General features: G+C 32.9%; 1 protein-coding gene across 1 annotated transcript; it reads right to left on the bottom strand.

Annotated features, from left to right (window-relative positions):
- Positions 1–3,598: 3,598 nt before the first annotated feature.
- LOC130826870 (protein TOC75-3, chloroplastic-like) lies at positions 3,599–15,008 on the bottom strand. Its single transcript, XM_057692472.1, has 8 exons — positions 14,119–15,008; positions 12,664–13,090; positions 10,442–10,663; positions 10,241–10,348; positions 9,721–9,912; positions 9,377–9,625; positions 4,414–4,668; positions 3,599–4,101 (listed from the first exon to the last, which is right to left on the bottom strand). Exons 1-8 carry the CDS (start codon positions 14,865–14,867, stop codon positions 3,862–3,864), a joined length of 2,442 nt encoding a protein of 813 aa, XP_057548455.1. The 5' UTR covers positions 14,868–15,008; the 3' UTR covers positions 3,599–3,861.
- Between the last annotated feature and the right edge of the window lie 5,819 nt (positions 15,009–20,827).

The following is a 20,827-nucleotide window of genomic DNA, read 5'->3' as shown; positions in this document are numbered from 1 at the left end:
AATAACCGCTATTCCCTAATAAAGGTTTTGTTTCCGTAAGCAGCAGTTTCACAAACAGCAGTTCCTGTTCCAGTAATAACTGCTGGAACTTTTATGCTATTTATAAAAACGGTTATACTTAATAGGAATGGTTACATGCTAACTAATTATAGGAATGATAACCTATTTTCTAAGATAAAGACCGGTTAAAAATAATAGCAAAGACTTTTTCAACAACAGCTATTCCTATATTTAGCAAATCCAATATTTACTAAATATAGATCCTAAAATAAAGGATCTTTATTTAAAGACTCATACGTAAAGTAATTTTTAGAAAACTTTTTGTCAATTAACTATAATAAATAAATGCAACAAATTAATTTCAGTACATTAACTAAAAATAACAAAAATCAGAATTTATTAGTTAACGTTGGCTGACTTAAGTTCGGGAACAGTGCGCTGTCTCCAAAATCCAGTTTTGCTAGAACATCCAACCTGGGAACAGTAGACTTCTTGTCTCCATTTTACATCCCAAGTGATATACTCTTCTAACATCTCTTGAATCCTTTTGACACGTACTTTTCCATGAACTAAGCCATAGGTACTATCAACGATCACAATTACAATCGGATATCGACCTGCACACAATCTCTAAAAAAAATATATTTGTTTAAATAAAGTGTAGTCATCATCAAAACTCAAAAGGTCCAATAATAATAATAATAATAATAATAATAATAATAATAATAATAATAATAATAATAATAATAATAATAATAATAATAATAATAATAATAAATAACGAAAACTAAAATTAATAGTGACAACAACAACAACAACAACAACAATAATAATAATAATAATAATAATAATAATAATAATAATAATAATAATAATAATAATAATAATAATTACGTAAATAAAAAAATGAAAAAAAATTTAAAAAAATATCAACAATAATAATAATAATAATGACAACAACAACTACAATAATAATAATAATAATAATAATAATAATAATAATAAATAAATTACGATAACTAAAACAATAACAATAATAATAATAATTAAAAAAAATTACGTAAATTAAAATATATATATATATATATATATATATATATATATATATATATATATATAAGAAATCGCATAAAAATGGGCGATGTAACCATGGTTGAATCGCATAAAACTGGACGATTGGACCATGGTTCAATCACCCAGTTTTGTGCAACTGAACCATGGTTCAATCGCCCAGTTTTGTGCGATTTAATTTTTTTTTTTTAATTTCCAACGATTCAAATCGAAAAATTTAAGTATCGCATCCGATTCATAGTCGCTTTCGTTAGCCATATTTAACCAATTACGGTTGACAACTTCTTTAAGTGTTTTTAGAGAAATAGTACCGTGTTTGAATTCGTACTTCATACGCATCTCAGAATTCGATATATATAGACAAATCTTCCGCATTAAATTGTTAATAGTGTTACTAAGTGTGATTTATATTTATTAATTAAGTTTTAAGTGCAGTGGCAATTTTATAATTTTTTAAATTTCAGAGGCAAATACATAATTTTTAGAGGGGTGGCGATAAAATAAAAAGGGGTAGCTATATTTAGTAACACCCTTCTCTTCCTCTGCCATACATGTATGTAACTCATTGTTTTTTGTCTTATTATATGATGTTGGAACAAACTGATGTTGACATGATATGCACTCAACCGACTTACGTCTACATTTTCGTAATGATAAAGGCTGAATTGGATGAAAAATAATAAAACTTAAATTTTAATTTACACTCTAATAAGTAAAAATAATACATTAATAATCACTAATTGAGAACTATTTTCCCTCAAGCAAGAAAATCTAATCATTAATTTAAAAACGACTAGCAATTTAATTTGACTTAATGATAATAAGTCGTAATCAAATTCTACTCGAAAATGATGTCTGAACTTGATCTGTAACCGGTAAACCAAACTAATTATTAACTGATGACAACCCATGACCGATTGACATTCAACTCCAACTTCAACCTACATCGAATCAGTGCAAACTCGATAACTCAAATTAACAGATCTTCAACAAAACTGTGACTAACCAATCTTACCCCAGTATGACCCACTGCGGCATGTATTTGAAAAGTAACTGATCTGAAATACCCTCGAACCGAATGACACCCATTTGAAATCGATCCGATAACTCGAATGAACACCTTTAATATTTACTATTATTATTATTATTATTATATATATATATATATATATATATATATATATATATATATATATATATATATATATATATATATATATATATATATATATATATATATATATATATATATATATATATATATATATATATATATATATAATCACTTCCAAGATCAAGAAGCATCAAGGAATGATGTGGAGCTGGGGTATTGCAAGCTTGATTCGCAATAATTAGAAACCTTCACTTGTATGGGATGAAGAACAACTTTCTGATGTAATAACTTCTTGTACCATTATACATAACGTGATAGTGGAAGATGAAAGAGATATGTATATACACTATGCCGATGGTAGTAAATTCAAGGAAAATTACTAATAAGGTAGATCACATGGTATAAGTAGACTAAATGATGATAATAAGTTTGAATACTATACAAATGAAATTATTGATATCGACTGATACCTGAAAAATAAAGATATTGTTGAAGATCGAGAAACACGTTTACTCTTAAAAACTAATTTGGTTAAAAATAGCAAAATGTTGAAAAGAGTTGTAATTAATGTACTTTCTAAAATTTTAGTATTTTAATTTGTATCTTTATTTTCTTTCTATGTAATTACTTTTATTTTGAATGTAATGAATTTCTCTTAATTATTATTGAAATCTTAAAGTAAAATTATCCAACTAAACAATTAGTTTTAATAGAAATACTTAAATAAAATAAATGTAAATAACAAATAAATGGAGAGAAAAAATATTAAGAGAAAGAGAATAAATTAGAGAGAAAATGTTATACCTTTTGTTTATAAGAATAAGTTGAAAAATAAACTTGTAGAAAGAAAAATGTTATGAATAGTGGGATGAACTTAAATAAAAGATCATTGAGAAAATATTATTTAACATAGTAGTTGATGACTTTCTTTACCAACTTTGTAATAAAGATTTAAAGAGATTGATTCTATCTCCCCTTTATTAATAGGAAATTTCTAATCTACCTTAAATGAAAAATAATAAAATTTTTATAGCTGCCCTTATATAGCGGAATTGAAACTTCGAAATTATGATAGGGTTATCAAATAAAAAGTTTTAACCTTTAGTAAATTTAAAAGCACACAGATGAAGCATCAACACCATTTAGCTACATGAGAGATTAGAGGTGTCCATATTTATTTTATTTAAACATTTAATTAAAATAAACAAGAGTTGGTGAGCAACATGTTTATTTAGATCATCAAGTTGGATTAAGTGTGTCCACATTAATTTTTACTTAAATTTAAATCCATTTTAAAGTCATATCAAAGGTTCGCATAAATATTATATCGTCAAGTATGTTTTAAACCCATTTAAACATGACAAAAAACAAAAAAAAAAAAAAAAAAAAAAAAAAGTTTCCGAATCCGAAATGGAAAGACCAAATAATTTGACCATAAAGCTTATGATTTGACTTCGACATCAAACATCAAATTTAGAGGGAAGTATTGACAACTTCAATTGAACGCTCTATTGACTAAAAAAAAAATCCGTTCTCATATCTGAAATCTCATAGCTCCCTTAGAAGACAATGGGTCATACTAAAGCTAAAAATCCGCCACTCACAATCCTCAGAAATTCCGTTCTACATCAATCTATCAAAAAGCTAAATAAATTCAAAAAAAAATGCCATCAAGCTCAAAACCTCTCCCCAAACCGGAAAAATAATGAGCCAATACCAGAATTATGATCGACAGCATACTCAGCTCGAACAAGACCTAGCTTGACACCAACTCCATAAGACGAACCCTTGCCCATTCTCCGGTAAACTTCAGTTGGATTACCCTTGACGTCTTTAGAGCTTCCAAGATCGTTTCCATGTTCAGCAAAAGCATACACATGTGTAGTTTTGACAGGTATCCGTAACTCAGCCGCAAGCTACAATAAAAACGCACTCAAACGGATCAATGACTGGAGCAAGATGCGTCACTTTCTCATAACTGGAAATCGACATTTTGGATTCATTGCTAATAGATTTATTAAGTACAAACGCCTAATTTTTTATAAAAAATTTAGAAAGAAATTTAATCTATTCCCCTCAACAGCCCACCAAATAAATTTTCGCAAATAAAAGGCAGCGCTATTTTGTCCCAATTTCCTCCAAAAGGTCACCGGTTTCACCATATCATGTCTACTGAATTCGGCGCACAGCTAGAACCACAAAGATATTAAAAAACTGGAAACTCTTACCTCAAGAATGTTTCTAGCTGCACCAAGTTCCCCCATGTTGTAACCCCTAACAGAATAGGGTCCCCCAAGGGTGAAAGCCTCATAACTTGGAAGGTCTCCCACACAACCACCATAGTGACCATGTAGGACAAGAACAGGTGGTGGTGGTTTTCCAGCGCCTTCTTCTACTTGCATCAGTTGGAGGAACTTGGTTAGTGTCAGTTGATGACGGTTGAAAAATGGGAATTTAGTGCCTATCCCGAGGCCTTGGTCTACCTGCAGTTAGAAGACAGAAATCAACCCAAATCCACATGAAATATAATTCAAACACAGATTAGCATGTCCTAAATTGATAGATGTCAGAACTCAGAATACTGCAATAATGAAGGCTAAAAAGCATAAGCAATATGAGGCCGCTAGATGAAACTATGTCTATAAACAATATATTATTTCAGTTTCACATTTTCACTATTTATTTTCATTTATTAAATAAATAGAGCCATAGAGTAAAAACAAAGCCGTATCGCATCGGCCGCGTTGTAAAGGTTTTCAAACGAAACGAATCGGTTTTCCTGTGTTGTAAAGGTGTAAGAAAACCGCGTTTTGGGCCGCATCAAGTGATATCTTATGGTTTCAACCGATATTTAGGTGATATGACAACCGCATCAGTTTCGTTGCCGCATCAGCGTTCCGTTACCGCGATCGCGACCGTTGCCGCATTTTTGCTCTATAAATAGAGCGCTTGTGCTTCAATTAGAAAAATGAAATTATTAGAATTAAATTTTCTAGCTTTTAAGTCTTGTACTTTAAATTGTAAAGAGTCTGAAGGCCTGCAAGGTAATGACTTCGTATCCAGGAGACAGAGCAAGGAATAAACGTCCATTAGTTGACGTGTAAAATGAGGCCTACAATCAAATGCCTAACAGATCAAGCCTAGCCAGATGGATTTTTTTGTAGCAAAGGCTCAAGTAGAGCCAATTGATAAAGCCCACATCAGTTTAATCCTTATTTTATTATTCCAAATTCACATGATAGATTCAAGTTCATCCAAATCCAAAAGAGCTAGATTCCAAAGAACAACAGCAAATCAGTTATCAGTAGTCATGGATGAGATTCATCTTACACACCAGATCCCCTACTTTCAGCTAAAATTGTATTTTATTTTCAGCTAATATTCTAGAGCCTTTTATGAGTTAATGTTCTACATAAGGAGGCATCCATTACCAACAAAACACAAGCATTGATTAATTAGAATTCAGAATTGTTTTGTTCAACTCTTTGTTGCATCATAAACTCTTTTAGGATTGAGAGTGAGTGAGAATCACCCTTGCTTATTTAGAAAATAAGCCGCTCTAAAATGTGAACTTAGAAAATCTTAGATTTTCTATTGGCGTAGGTAGCTAGGAGTGTCGTTCTATCCTTCATTAAACCACACGCCATCTTCATTAATTTACCTTCCACATGCTATCGCCATCACCATCTCCATCTCCATCTCCATAAAGAAATCTATTTGATTCCTATTCTTAAGCCTAGATTTGTTTAGTAATTATATCTTTTCTTTTTCTGATAGCTCAATAAGAAAATTAATGAATCATTCCTCCTTAAATTCATTCATCATAATAAAAATTCCTTCCCAAAATTTTCCAACACCATTTGTGAATCACAACTCAAAACAAAATACAAAAACTTGTTTGCCTATTCCAATCATAGGACCAGAATTCAATCTTTAACAGTGATTTAATCTTTTAATAATTAAACCATATCCTTACGAAACAATATTAAGTAGATATCATATCAAAACAATGCTTTTATATGCTAATCTTTTTGCCGCCCATCCTCATAAAACCACAAAATTATCCTACCCTTATATTCCCATCACAAAAGACCCCACCTTGCCCCCTAATTAATGAAAAGTCAAACAATAAGGAATCCTATTGTTGGTACTCAATTCTCTACCTCAATAAGTTTATAAACCTTTATTCCCTCCATTATGTCAACTTCATTTATCGATTCATTTATAAACTTGATTCATTTATTAAAACACCACCCAACTAACTAAACAGTTCAATTTATTTGATCTCAGTCCTCTACCTGAAATTCATCCATTCATTTTCACTTTCCTAATCAAACAAGAATCGCTTGCACCAAAATCATTAGGCTTTTCTGTTCTAACAGAATTTTCCTATTTTCAACCAAACATGTCCTATTGCCGACTTCTTTAAAAAAGACCTTCCAAACTCCCTTATGAATGAATACATCTTCACTCCCACCACCCTTATTTAAGGAACCTTTTATCAGTGGAGCTCAGATTTTCCCATTTAGCTCAACCAATTGCAAAAGACCTTCCAAACTCCCTTATGAACAAATGAAAACTTTATGGTTCTAACTCTCCAAGAAACTCTATTTTTCCTCAACACCTCTTGTTCAAGGATCAAGGATCTACAAATCCTAAACCTAGCCTTGTTCAACCCTTAGCCTCAAAAGCCATGGTAACTCTCTGCAAGGACTCAACTGGGCCAGCCCAATAAACCGCCGGTCCTATTCACATATACAAGGAAGAGAGCAGCTAAAAATTGAAGAATTAATTAATTAATATTTTGGCTGTATTATGATGTCATTAAATTGTTAGTGATGTCAGCAGGTTGTTATTTCTTGTTTTGTTTAAATACCTGATGCATGCATTGTATTGGGTATCAAAAAGTTTGTTATTGAGCTTGCTCACCTGGGAGAGAGCCTCCTCTCGAAGTGGGGTATACTATCTTCTTTTATTTTCATACTTTTATTTTCATACTTACACAGAAATATAATCGAAAACCTAACAACTTCTCTTCTTTAATTCCAATTTCAGTATATACATAATACTTGATTCTTTACACTCTCCTAGACGGTAGATGCAACCCGATTCACCAATCTTGGCATCTTACAAAAGGATTGGATGAAGAAAACACATCTCAAGCATTCAAGGTACTTAAGGTACTTGAGAAGGGGATATAAGGAAGAATCTAATGATGGGCCGAAACCTGATGTACGTCGGGGGGAAGCAAACCATAACATTCATCTCACAAGGAAAATCAACAGCCATAAGAGGGTGAAACAATAGGTAAATCTAGAGGCTATTGTAGAAGCTTCATGAAAAAAGGGTGATTGTCTAAACCATAAGGAAATTGTAGATATCATTGTGATAGTGAAAACGATTGCAACATCGCAGAAACGCCACGTCATATTTTATGAATTGTTTTCTAGAAAATATACGTAAACTAAAGCTTATAATAGACCTTTTAGAACCTAATTCACTTAAAAAAATGATAATAATGGCTAATATAATTGGATAGCAACTTACATTGGCAATTACCCGATAATTTTAAATCACAATCTACGTACATTCGATAAGCTCACAATCTATTATAAAACTTCACTATGTAACGTAAGGGCCCAAAACACTTGTTACTAACTCCCAATTGTAAGTAAGTACCCAATTTAATTACCAACATTAAGGGTTTAAGTATTATACAAGGTCGAAGGTAGACTAAATATTTGAAATGTAGGTTTGGCATGAATGATCATAGAATAGATGTTGTAAAGATCGATGTAAAAGAGTTCTTAAATCCTAAGTGAGTGTTTCAAGTGCCTTAGCTTAATTTTAACAAAAATATATTGATCAAAATGTTACGCATAGGATTAAGTGTGAGTGACACCAACGGAGAGCGAGCTGGAACAGTGGCACTAAGGGTAGAGGTTAAATTTCCATCACAGTGCAATTCAACAATATTTTAGAAGTGGTTATTGTACAAAAATGAGAGTAGTTTAGATGCATATCTTAAGATGGATAAGTGGACATACTCTTAATGATAGAGTTATAAGTAAAACCTTGGAAAGAATCTTTGAGTCACATATCATGAAGATGAAATGAGAGAAATTTGTTCATGTTGGTTTGGTCACGTGCAAAAGATCATAGTGGAACGTTAGAGCATTGAAGAGCTTAGAAGCTAAAGAGGTAGACAAAACATGATGTGAATAGCATGAGCGAAGAATAACAGTGAAAAGTTGAACATACAGAAAGGAATAAATGGAGGAGGATAAATATGTAGATTGTCATTGAAATAGGGTATACTAGTATTAGATAAAGTCACATAAAGTATGAACTTTATTTATTAGCAACAAATTTTCAATTTAATTTATTTTAGTTTATGGTGCGATCCACACTATTAAAATTAAGACTTTGACATTATTGTTGTTGTGACTCTAAACTATCAAACTTATGTTATGATGGTCAAATTGGACCACCAAATAGTTGATTAGGAACTTGAAAGATGAATATTAAAAAACTAAAGCAAGCAAACCCATGTTATCGTGGAGTATGTGAATAATGAAAATGGAGGTGGTCAATGGTACGTTAATTCATTGCCATTTTTGGGCTGTTTGTAGTAGTGGGGGCTAGTAAAAATGTGTGTTGGGGGGGGGGGGGGGTGGGCTTGTGTGGATGGATAAGATATCCTTCTTGGCTGAAGTTGGGTTCAAAGCATTTTCTTAACCACCAAACATAAAGGGCCCCTTAAATCAACAGAAACATAAAATTGGAAAACAAATAAAAAAAAAAAGGAAGCCTACTCAAGTTGAATTGTCTATATTCGTACATCACTACAGCAGTTCATCAAACGCAAAAAGAGCAAACAGATTATAAGTATATCCAAACAAGGACATGTTTCCCCCCTTGTTCCTTTTTTCTTGGGAGGAGCTTTCTTCCAAGTATATGCTTTAGTAAGAATTTTCTAGTGTAGGTGGCAGCAATGTTTGCAGTTGATAAGCCAATCATTACTCATCATTATATGGAGATCAATGATGGCGCTATATCTAATACTTTTGAAACTGTATTGTCAGAAAGTGCATTGACAAGCATGAATCACAGCTGATCTCAAGAATCAGGAAATGGGACAAAAACACAGTACACTGGGAAAAAACAATCAAGAATGGAAAAATGAGTTACCTGAAACACATTTCTTTCACCAACTATAGCTCCATTTACAAACTTTGTATTATCTCGTGTAATATTAGCCTGGGCGAACACCATACGATCAACACCAGTATCACTTAAAGTTGTTGGAGGCCCATCAGCACTAATTCCACCATTTGGCAAAATCCTTTGGCCAGTAGTGGCAATATGGCTGCTTTCATCCCGTGTTGTAATCTCTTCACATACAAGCCCATAAGTAAACTTACTCTGCCTTGTGAAATTCTACAAAAGCAACATCGTTTTGTCACAAATACAAGCAGAAGAAACAATTTCAATAAGGCTAACTAAGTCAAAATGAAAAGAACAGGTGTATCAACCTCGGTAATATTTGCTTTCAGACCAGATCTATCAACCCAAATAGGAGGAACTTCATCCAGTCCTGGGCCACCTGTAAACACAGGACTCAACTTTCTGCTATTGAAGCAGCTTGCTTTGAAAGTTCGGTTGCGAGAATTATATACACCATCAATATATGGATGCACATATTCAAACTTGAAAGCAAGATCATCCTGAAAATCAGCTAATAGTTAAAATCAGAAGAATCACATCACCAGGAAGTGGCATAAAAAAAGTGGCCTTGACATCTTCCCTAACAAAAATACTGATCTCTTGAGACAGTTTAACTGTAATGACTAAAAACAATCACCGCACACAGATTAGTAAATCTAGGCATTAAAGAGCATAAGACAAAAGAGAGGAAGGACACAAGATAGTTTATCCTATGCCTATTGATCAAGCAGCCTTCATCCAAACAGAGGAAAAGGTAGCCCTTTAATTAATCTTTAATCCTTATGAATAAGATAGCCTTAAGAGATCAGATATCAAAAGTAAAATTACCTGTGGATTAAGGAAGTTACTGGTGGTTACTGAACCAAGAAATGATCTATTAAGACCCTTGATGTTTCTGTGTTCAAAAGAGACAGTTCCGCCTGGCTGGATAGAAGCCTGACATATCACAGTTTTTTAAAAAGAAATCCAGTAAGATCATAATACATGCTATTATAGTGAGTGTTTATAGGAAACAAAAATGAAATTTACCAGTGTAGGACGGCCTTGACGACCAGGAACGATACTCCACTCCGTACTTACTTCAGCTGACTTCTGATCAAGTTCCTTAAGCTTAATCTCAACAATAATTCCTCCTTCATTCTTTTCGTCTGGGCGAGGATTCACTTCAATGTTTGAAAATAATCCCAGAGAGTTTATATTTCTCAAAGCTTGCTTGCCTGCTTCTATATTAAAGACGTGACCCACTCTAAGCTACAAAATATAGACACCACATCAAATTGAATTATGCTTTAGTAAAACATGGCAATACTATACTACAATACACTTAAAAATTATGTTCATTCAACATAACATCACATCAATAGAAACAACATGTTCGGTTAGATATCAGACAACTTGAGCCCGCAAAGAACGAACAGCCAGGCACACAACAATTATCATAACCTCAGAACATATATGAAATAGTGAAGCATCATAAGCTATTTCTTATACAGAAGATTTTTCTTTAGTTGCTACATTGATCATAAAATTTACATAGCTCATGAAGCAAGAAAGTGGTCCTTCCCGATAGTAGGTAACTATTTTTAGTTTTTTTTTGGGATAAAATTGACTATAGTAAAATGGCTAATTAAATCATTCGCACTTCTTAGTTATGTAAAGTTGCCAACTTTTCTTCATAAGAATAATCAAAAACGACCTTTTTGTTTTGTAAGGTTATGATTGTGAGCATGAAGAAGGAGAAGCTAATTTGCCATAGTCCAAAATCACTGAATCAAAGGTTTGGCCATCGATCCACAATTCCAGTCGTTCAATATCACATGTGAGTCGTGACCAAAGTTGATGAAATACACAACTCAAATCCCTCTTTTTTGTCGACATAATGTTAAAGAGAAGCATGGAAAAAGATTTATGAGCAAGAATATAATCAGAATACAGTGTAGAGAAATTATAGAAGATAACACTAAACCAACAAAGATATTCAGGAAACTTACTAGTTAACATTTGACATTAAAAAAGTTGATTGAGCCAAAAAAGGAGAGGAAGCATGAATCTCTTTTAATGCTCCAACTTTAAGTAAGCCCATCAAATCCATTTGGGTAAGCCAATCTTTCTATGTTGTTAATTTGCAATTTTCTTGGATGCACGGCAAAGCAAAAGATATGAAAACAAAGCAAATAAAGGGAAGAAAATAAGGGGAGGAGTTTTAAAATTCAAGAATAGGATTTGGTTTTCTCAGGGATTAAGTGAAGAATAGAAAAAGAAGAGAAAGTTTTGGAGTCTTTACATCTCGAGTCTCGACTCGTGTTGAGCTTGGATTTTGGAGGAGGGGTGGTGGTGTGGAGTGTAGATTGAAGTTTTGTGAATTTGTCCAACTTCACAGCTTATTCTTTTATTTTACTCTGCATGTCTCTTATATAACTATTCTTTTGTGAAATAAATTTATTATTTAAATAGAAATATTTTATTATATATAATATAGTATGTAATGGTCTATTGATAATTGTTTAATTATATTTTCTTATTCATTTCATAAATTTTTTTCCTAAGTAACGATAAAAACCCTAACTAACCCTAAATTGTACCAAAATTCAGAATACAACATTCCACGACCCAAGAATCTCGATCCAAAGTTTTTTTAATCCCACCTCAAATTTGAAAAATGGTGAAATTCACTTAAAACCGTGTTCCTTATCCCAGTAACATTGGTCCAAACTCTCAATTGTTGAACCTTATTCCATCAAATATAACAACGTCCTATTGTCCATCGCCCTCACCCTCCGTTGAAAACTCGGAGGAACCCTATACTCACCAATAGCTTAGCTACATGAAAAAATAAATCGCCTAGCTCATTAAGCTAAAAATATTAGCTATTTTTGTTGGCTATAAGCTAGCTGAAAAAGTCAGCTGTTTGTGAAGATGTTTGGTAAATTTGAATATTGGCTATTAGTTGTTTATTAGAGAAAAAGTGGACCAACAAGCCAAAAGCCAACCAAAAAAGCTAGCTAGAGCAGCTTTTTCATTTTGGCTTAAAAGCCAACTTTTCAGCTGCTTTAAAAGCCATTTACCAAATACATTTTTTGGCTGTTTGACCAACCAACAAGCCAAAAGCCAACCAAAAAGCTAAGCCAAAAGCCATGTGCCGAACACCTCCACTGCGACCATTACCGCAATCTCAACAATATCCGCAATTTTTTTATTAAAAAAGAAGAGCACATTTATAACAACGTTAACAGGGCTAAAATGAAATTTACCTGCTTAGGCAGCTCCCTCCAGACTACAGGAAACTGTGTATTCCCTTCAACTACATTCCCAAGTTTATCCTGAAACTGGATCAACAACTGGGTAATATCTCCTTCCACTACCTCACAAACAACTTCATTTGTATTCAAATTCCCAAAATTAACCACTTGAGCACATGCATAACCCTCATCATGGTACCATTTCTGAACTGTATCCCTGATTTGCTGCAGCAACCTGGCAGATACCAACCCCTTGTCCATCAAAATCTTCCTTACATCTCGGTAAAGCGCAAGTGGCAAAAGACACGGACGTGCTTTATCAATCCTCCTCCTATAATCCTTCTCCTGACTAATAAAATAATCCAGCTTCTCCTTTTCAGTCATATCAGGATCCATCTCAACGGGCTTTGTTTGTGGCATTAAACCCACATTGATGCACCTGAACACAAAAATACACAAAACCAATACCGATTTCAATTTAAGCACATATTATTTTGCACATCCTCAAAAAAAAATTGTAGAAATACTTCTAACCAGGAACAACCATATATTGATTTGCATATCAGTAAGAACACAGTGAAAATTTTAAAATATATAGCATACAGCATATAAACCTAGAGTTCATATACAAAAATGTTCATGTATAAAAAACAATAACCACATTGATGCATCTACTCAACTACATAAAACTAAGCATCCATTTCACTAATTCGACCATCATTAGATATACAACTTTCTCAAAAAAAAATTTACTCAAAACTTAAGTATCAATATTTTCTCAAAATGTTTCATCAATGACCTATCAATTATGATAAATCCCAATTACCCAAAATCACTAACATGAGTACAATACTTATCAAGGGATGCTACTTTGACAGAAACGGAAAGTAACTATAAACATTTCAAAACTAACAAATTGAGCATATGATTTCAATGACCGAAAAACAACACAAAAAGTACAAGACTCAAAGTAATAATCAAAAATATTACTCAAAACTTGTAATAAGTAACAACATTTTCTCAAAATGTGTAAACACTGACCTACCGTACCAATTATGAAAAATTTTAACTACCCAAAACCACCAGGAACCAACACAAAAGGTTCAACAAAAACAAATTGAGCATATAAATTCCAATCACCCAAAACTAATAACACATAAATTATAATACTTGAAGCAATGATCAATTAACAACTGTGACGAGCATCAATATTTTCTCAAAATATTTCATCACAGACCTACCGATAATGAAAAAAGCCGACTACACAAGGATATCAACACAAAAAAAAAAATTAAAAAAAAAAAATCACCACTTGTGTACATTAACCAATCCAGGTTATAGTCCATATACATTCCAATAATAACAAATTGAGCATATACATTCCAATGACCCAAAAGCAACAACACAAAAAGTACAACACTTAAGCAATAATTAATTGAAAACACGAAAATGATCCCAAAAAAAAACCTGAATTTCTCAGCAGCTTGCCAAGTACTTTCAAAGAAATTAATAGAAACTTTGATAGTACCATCAGGATTAGTTTTCCCTTCTAAATCAACCTTCTCAAACATGCCACAAGTAACTAAAGTTTCAAGCTCTTTTTGAAGCTGTGCTTTAGTATAAACACCACCAGGTCTCAAAGAAACCATTTCAAAGAATGAATCTTCAGTACCAACAGTACTTCTAGTTCTTTGATCAAAGAAAAGAATATCAGAAACCTTATATTTCTTAAACCCGCTTAATTTATTAAGCTGAACTACAATATTAGCTGGTAATCCATGAGGATCCCATTTATCAGAACCATTGTCGTTATCATCTTCTGCTAAGGCTTTTGGTGTAAGCAAACGTGACCACCATGAATCTCCATTACCACCACTACCACCACCACCACCACCATTTCCTCCATTGTTGAAACCTCCGTTTCCACCATTGAAGAAAATGAGGAGTCCAATTGGGGAAGATATGATTAGGGTTTTAGTCATTGGATGAGAAAGAATTGATTGAAGGGGCTTTGCGTAAGAGGGTGTAAGAGAATTCCGGAAAGATTGATTAGGGTTTTTTGTGGATTCATGAGAGGGGAGAAAAGAGTGAATGGAAGCGGATTTGGAGAGATGGATATTGTTAGAAAGGTGAAAAGAATGGTGTGACTTGGAGAATTGAGAAGGTGAGGATAATGGAGGAGTGGTGATGGCGCCTGGAATGGTGAAGGCCGCCATTGATGGGTGGATAAGGAAAGGTCAGCAGGAAAATGAAGGGATTTCTGAGGGTTTAAAGAAGGGAGACGGAAGAGAGGTGTATCGGATGTCTCTATTGGGGTCGAACGAGAGTTGTGCCAAAAGTCCCTAGCAACTATCGATATTGGATCCAACCCGAAAATAAATTTTGAAAAATTATTCAGAATAATGTATTTCTGATTTTCTTGTAATAATTTTAATTTTTAATTCAATATAAATAATATCAATCAAAATGTATTTTGTACTGATTTTCTTGTAATAAGTTTAATTTTTGATTAAATATAAAATAATATCAATTAAAATGAGGTGATTTCTAAGTATACATCAAGGTAAACTTTTATCTATATAACAAGTCATTTTACATAAAAAAAAGAGTAAATACAAAATTAAAATATAAAAAGTTAAAAACTTTAAAAAAAATTTAAAAGAAATTAATTCAGGTTTATTATTTTGATTTTAACTTTTAATTTTTTATATTTTTGAATATTTATTTATGTAATTTTTTTGTAACAATTAACCTGTAAGAATCGGTCACCATTTGGCCAACAATGTTCTCGGGTAATTGATCCTAAAATTTGGATTATTCATGATTAATCAACAGTTGTAATTATTAAAGGGAAATCAGTAAAAGGTTGGATTATTTTGGGTAATATTTCCTAAATCTTTGAAATGGGAGCTAGATTAGAGTCTAAGTTGAATACTCAAACTCTAATATCACCAAGTTCGAAAGGTATGAAGTACCTTGATGAACCAATTATATTTTCAATGAAATTAATAACGTTTGAAGGAAATAAACAATGCAAAAATGAACACAAGTGTTTATGAGTTTCACACAATGTGGGCTATGTCCTCGAAGGTGTATAGTATATTTGTTTATAGTATAACAATGGAGTTTCAACAGTTCTAGAAGGATTACAATTGAGAGTAAGAGATTATAGGCCATGTGTTTAGGCTAAAGGGTTCTTGTTTGATGTATTTTTGATTATTACAAATGAGCATATGAGCCCCCTATTTAAAAGAGTAATTGCATTAATGAGTATACACAATTAAGGCCTTGAGTTAATAGCATAATAATCACCATTAAGCCATATGTTCAAGACATACTTCAATGTCCTCATAACTTCATGCATTGATTCTCATTCTTAAACACCACTTTAATACCCATCATAATTCACACCTTAATGCACTCCATTAAGACACACTTAAACACCACACTTTAAGTCACACTTAATTCACCCATAGGATTCCATCTCTATGCACACACACTAATTGATAGACTTGATTGTGCACTCAAGTCACAATTTACTTCAACAATCTTATTCGAATATTTCCTTGGTGACCTTTTTAGTTACTCCTCTATTGTAGCAACTAGTAACTCTCCAGGAGACGATCTCTTTGAGAGATAGCTCTCAAAAGGCCATGACCACAATAAATGATTAATTTAATAAAATGTTGATTATATTTTAAACATTACTATTGTAGGGATTTAGGATACACCAAGTAGGGATTTGATGTATATCGAGTAGGTACTTGGGGGTATATCATTAAGGTTTAAGGTATATCAAGTAAGGGTTTGAGATATATCAAGCATGTATTTGGGTCAGATCAAGTAGGTATTTGGGGTTGTAAAATAAGTGTTTGAGATATCCCAAGTAGGTATTTGGGATATAACAATCAGGTACTTAAGGTATACTCAGTAGGTGTTTGAGGTTTGTTAAATAGGGATTTGAAAATATACCAAGTAGGTATTTAGGGTATACCAAGCAGGTATTTGTGGTTGTCAAGTATGTGTTTGAGGTATATTAAGTATGGGCTTGAGTATGTAAATAGGTTTTTGAGATAAGTCAAGTAGTTGTTTGAGGTATGTCAAATAAGTGTTTTGAGGTATAATAAGTAGGTGTTTAAGGTTTACAAGAATTGGGCGATTAAAAACACCTACTTAACAAGTTCAGCATGCTAAAATCACCTACTTGATGTATTGTAAATCCCTACTTGACGTATCCTAAATGCCTACTAAAGCCATTCTAAAATCCTACCAAGTAAGCGTGCAGTTACACTATTTTTTTTCTTTTTTTAAGGTTTAAAAAATATAACGGGTCGGCCTATTAGAGAAGGTCTCTCACAACATTTAGTCTTAAGCCAGAAGGTGTTCGAAATAGACCCAATGAACCGAAATTTACCTGACCTTGTTACCGAACCCGATTCGACTCGACTTTAAACATGATTTATAATCATATAAAAACAAAATGGATAAAAATAAATAAATAAATAAATAAATAACCAATTTTAAGCCGATTCAAAACACCTAACATGAAATCAACCTAATAAATCGAATGAATACCTCCAAATTTTCAGCATTTCATTGATCATGGATAAAAGTAATTGAAATTGCATAAATCTTGAAAGGAAAATTCCATGTGGTAACCCTGAAATTTTAGTTTTTCCACGTGGTAGACAAATATTTTTTATTCCACGTGATAACCTTGTTCTTCCAACAATTCCACGTGATAGACAAAAAAAAGAATTTTTTTTTGTTAACTTTACGCTATTTTTACTTAACGTAATGACAATTTTTTCAAAAAACAAACGTCATGGTCACCCAATTGACCACATATTTCAAAATCCAGTCGAAATAAATGCTTAATTTGACCAAAACCTTTGACATTTTGTCTACCCCGGGGTGTTCATAAAAACTCACTCTGAAATACCCGATCCGAATTATTCGGTATCTGGTTTCAAAAACTGGATAATTTATCCGATTTCTGCAAACTAGATAATCCGAGTCAGATACCTGATTTTAAAACCGGATACCGAATCTAGATCCGGATCACATACTTTTGGAAACCGAGTATCCGGTTATATATTTAATTTTTTTTAGTTTTTAAAAGTGAGCTAAAATGTCTGAATTGCCCATCTTTCTTAGAAACCCTAAAATGACTTTATTCTTGTGGTGATTAGGGTGACTTAGAGTCCTTAATCATAATATAATATGTTGTGTTTTTAAAAAGGGGAAAAATGATAATTTTAGACATATGATATAATGCTTTAAAGGAAGAAGTCTCATTTGGAGACAGAAGAGAAAACCGAGTCGGGTTTCCCCTTGGCCAAAAGGAAGCCGACTCGGCTTTGGGAGCTGGAACATGTTTCTTGTTCTGTTTTCGGTTTTCTTGATTTGCCTTAGGATCATTTGAAAATGTTAAACACTATAAACTATAAATAAGGCTAAACACATAGTATTCTTACATAGCTTTCATTTCCTCATTCTCTCTCTACATATTTCTCTCTCTACTCTCTATTCTCTTCTTCCTCAATTGTAATCATCATCAAGTGTACATCTCCATTGGAGAACTTTTGAAAGGAGCAATAAGGCATCTAGGTTAGGACAGTGGACCTAGCCCAATTAGGGGTGAACCACTTAAATCTTAGTGTGTTTTTGATTGCATTCTTGCTTTTTCTTTATTATTGTTCTTGGTTGCACATATCCATATTCTGTTTTGGGGCTTTGTGTAAGATGTGTTCTTGAGATCAAAATTTTTATCCTTGGGTGTATAGTGGTAATTTTTTCAATTGGTATCAGAGCAAGAGTTTCTTGGAGGTTGTTTTAAGGTTTCTTGATTGATCTTACAAAAGAAATGGCATCCATGAAGTTGGATATTGAGAAGTTTGATAGGAATCAAAACTTTAGTTTATGACAAGTGAAGATGAAGGCCATATTGGTGCAACATGGAGTGCAAAAGGCTTTACATGGTGTGGATAAGATGCCTAAAGGAATGTCCATGGCTATATGGGAATAAATTTTCTCAAAGGCATTGAGTGCAATTCAATTGTGTCTGTCCAATGAAGTCACTAGTGGAAAAAACCTGATTTGTTGCTTGTCATTTGCTGCGGTTTTCCTTAGAAGCAACATTAAATAGCAAAAAGAATTTAGAAAAAAAAAACAATTAATTGCTGCGGTTTTAAGGTGTGACCGCAGCAAATACTCAGTAGCACAATTAATTGTTGCGGTTATGCTATGGCCCGCAGCAAATAATGCTTTCAATTGCTGCAATTGTTCTAAGGCCCGCAGCAAATACTCATGTGCTTCACTCAATTGCTGCGGTTTTGGTTTATGCCCCCAGCAAATATGCTTATTTCACAAAATTAAAACCCGCCAGCATTATTTTCATTTCACAAATATACGTAAACTGTTGTATCTCTCAAAAACCCACCATTTTCACCATTCAAGCTTTCATTCTTCATCTTCATCTTCTTCTAAAAACCATAAATTCTTCATCATTTGCTGCTTTCTTTGTAAACTGATTCATAAACCCATTGAAAAACACTTGAAAACACCTGTTCTTCTTCTTCTTGGTTCATAAACCCACGAAATTTAATACTTTGGTCTTGTTCATCTTCAAAATCCACGACATTAAGGTATTTTTTCTCTTATTAATTTGTTAAGCATTTAAGTTTTGCAAGATATTCATGAAAACACTCGAAAATTAGGGCAACTGTTTGTATACTAATTTTGTTTCTCTGTTTTTCGTTGTAGATAACATAATCCACGTAATCAAGGTAATTATATTTATTTTACTAATTTTCAAGTTCATATCTTTATTGTTTAACATGTAATTTAGTAATTTAGTGCTAAAGATATCAATTTATTTGTGAATTTTACATTATTCAAGTTTATGTTATTAGTTTGTTAAATATTTGTGTAATTTGTTAAAAATGTGGTTTGTTGTTACAGTTATGTCTTTAACTATTAGAATTAGAATATGATTTTATTTACAACGTAGTGGTTAATATTGATGTATGAAGTATAAAATTAGAATATGAAGTATGTATATTTAGGGTTAAATAGATTTGGTATAAATAAGTATATATTTTTTTAGGGTTAAATATGTTTGTTATAAATAAGTATATATGTTTAAAAGTTGTGTATTAATTTTTTTTTTGAATTAATTAATCACACTAATTAGGATGACAAAAGATCCTTCTTGGATGTATGGAAGCATTAAATCGTCGGAATTTATTGATGGCGTATTAGAATTTTGTAGTATTGCGGTTGAACATCCAGTTAGGATGGGGGGGAGTTGGTTTTTATTGCCCATGTGTCACTTATGGCAATGTATCAAAGGTAGATAGTATTGATATCCTTAGGGAGCACTTACTTCGACGTGGGTTTAGGCCTCAATATCATGTTTGGGTTTGGCATGGTGAGAAGGGAGTTTACAAAGAGAAAAGTGTTGTTGAGGACGTCAATAATGTGGCCGATGTCAATGAGGATGTAGTAGATCATGTTGATAGGTATGAGACAGATGAAGAGAATGTCGATGAGGATGTGGATCGTATTGATGAGATGATGGAGGGAGTCGAGGATGAGTTAGGAAAACGTCCTCGTGTTTTTTACTTGTTGACAGAGGCTTCTCAAAAGCCTTTGTACCCTGGATGTACAAAGTTCACCAAACTAACAGCAGTGTTGACAATTTTCAACACTAAGTCACAGTTCAATTGGAGTGACGCTAGTTTCACATTGTTATTAGAAGTGTTCGGTGAGATGCTTCCTGAGGGAAATGAACTTCCAAAGTAGACATATTATGCCAAAAAGCTCACGTGTCCTTTCGGCTTAGAGTACCAAAAGATTCATGCGTGTTCGAATGATTGTGTGTTGTATCAGAATGAAAACGAGAACTTAGAAAAGCGTCCTAGGTGTGGGTTATCGCGCTCCAAGCGTAAAGAGACTCGGGATGCTAAAGGGCCCCTGGCTAAGGTATTGTAGTATCTTCCAATAATACCTAGATTTAAGCGCTTGTTTTCTACAAAGAAAGATGCGTTAAATTTGAGGTGGCATGCAAATAGGGTGAAGAAAGGTCACTTGCTCACACATCCATCTGATTCTCTGGAGTGGAAGAGTATTGATAAGTTGCATAAGACTTTTGGGGATAAGGTTCGTAATTTAA

Source organism: Amaranthus tricolor, chromosome 11 (assembly GCF_026212465.1).
Source record: "Amaranthus tricolor cultivar Red isolate AtriRed21 chromosome 11, ASM2621246v1, whole genome shotgun sequence".
In the NCBI taxonomy this organism is placed as follows: Eukaryota; Viridiplantae; Streptophyta; class Magnoliopsida; order Caryophyllales; family Amaranthaceae; genus Amaranthus; species Amaranthus tricolor.
Note: the sequence above shows the minus strand (reverse complement) of the source record. Positions and strands in the feature narration are given on the sequence as shown.

What these genes read in the sequence shown, in the direction of transcription:
- LOC130826870 (XM_057692472.1), bottom strand. Translation starts at nt 14,867, where the DNA reads ATGGCGGCCTTCACCATTCCAGGCGCCATCACCACTCCTCCATTATCC. An exon ending in CAAGCTGCTGAGAAATTCAG is followed by an intron (nt 13,091 to 14,118) that starts GTTTTTTTTTGG and finishes TTTTGTGTTCAG; the next exon opens with GTGCATCAATGTGGGTTTAA. An exon ending in GTGAAAGAAATGTGTTTCAG is followed by an intron (nt 4,669 to 9,376) that starts GTAACTCATTTT and finishes TTCTAACTGCAG; the next exon opens with GTAGACCAAGGCCTCGGGAT.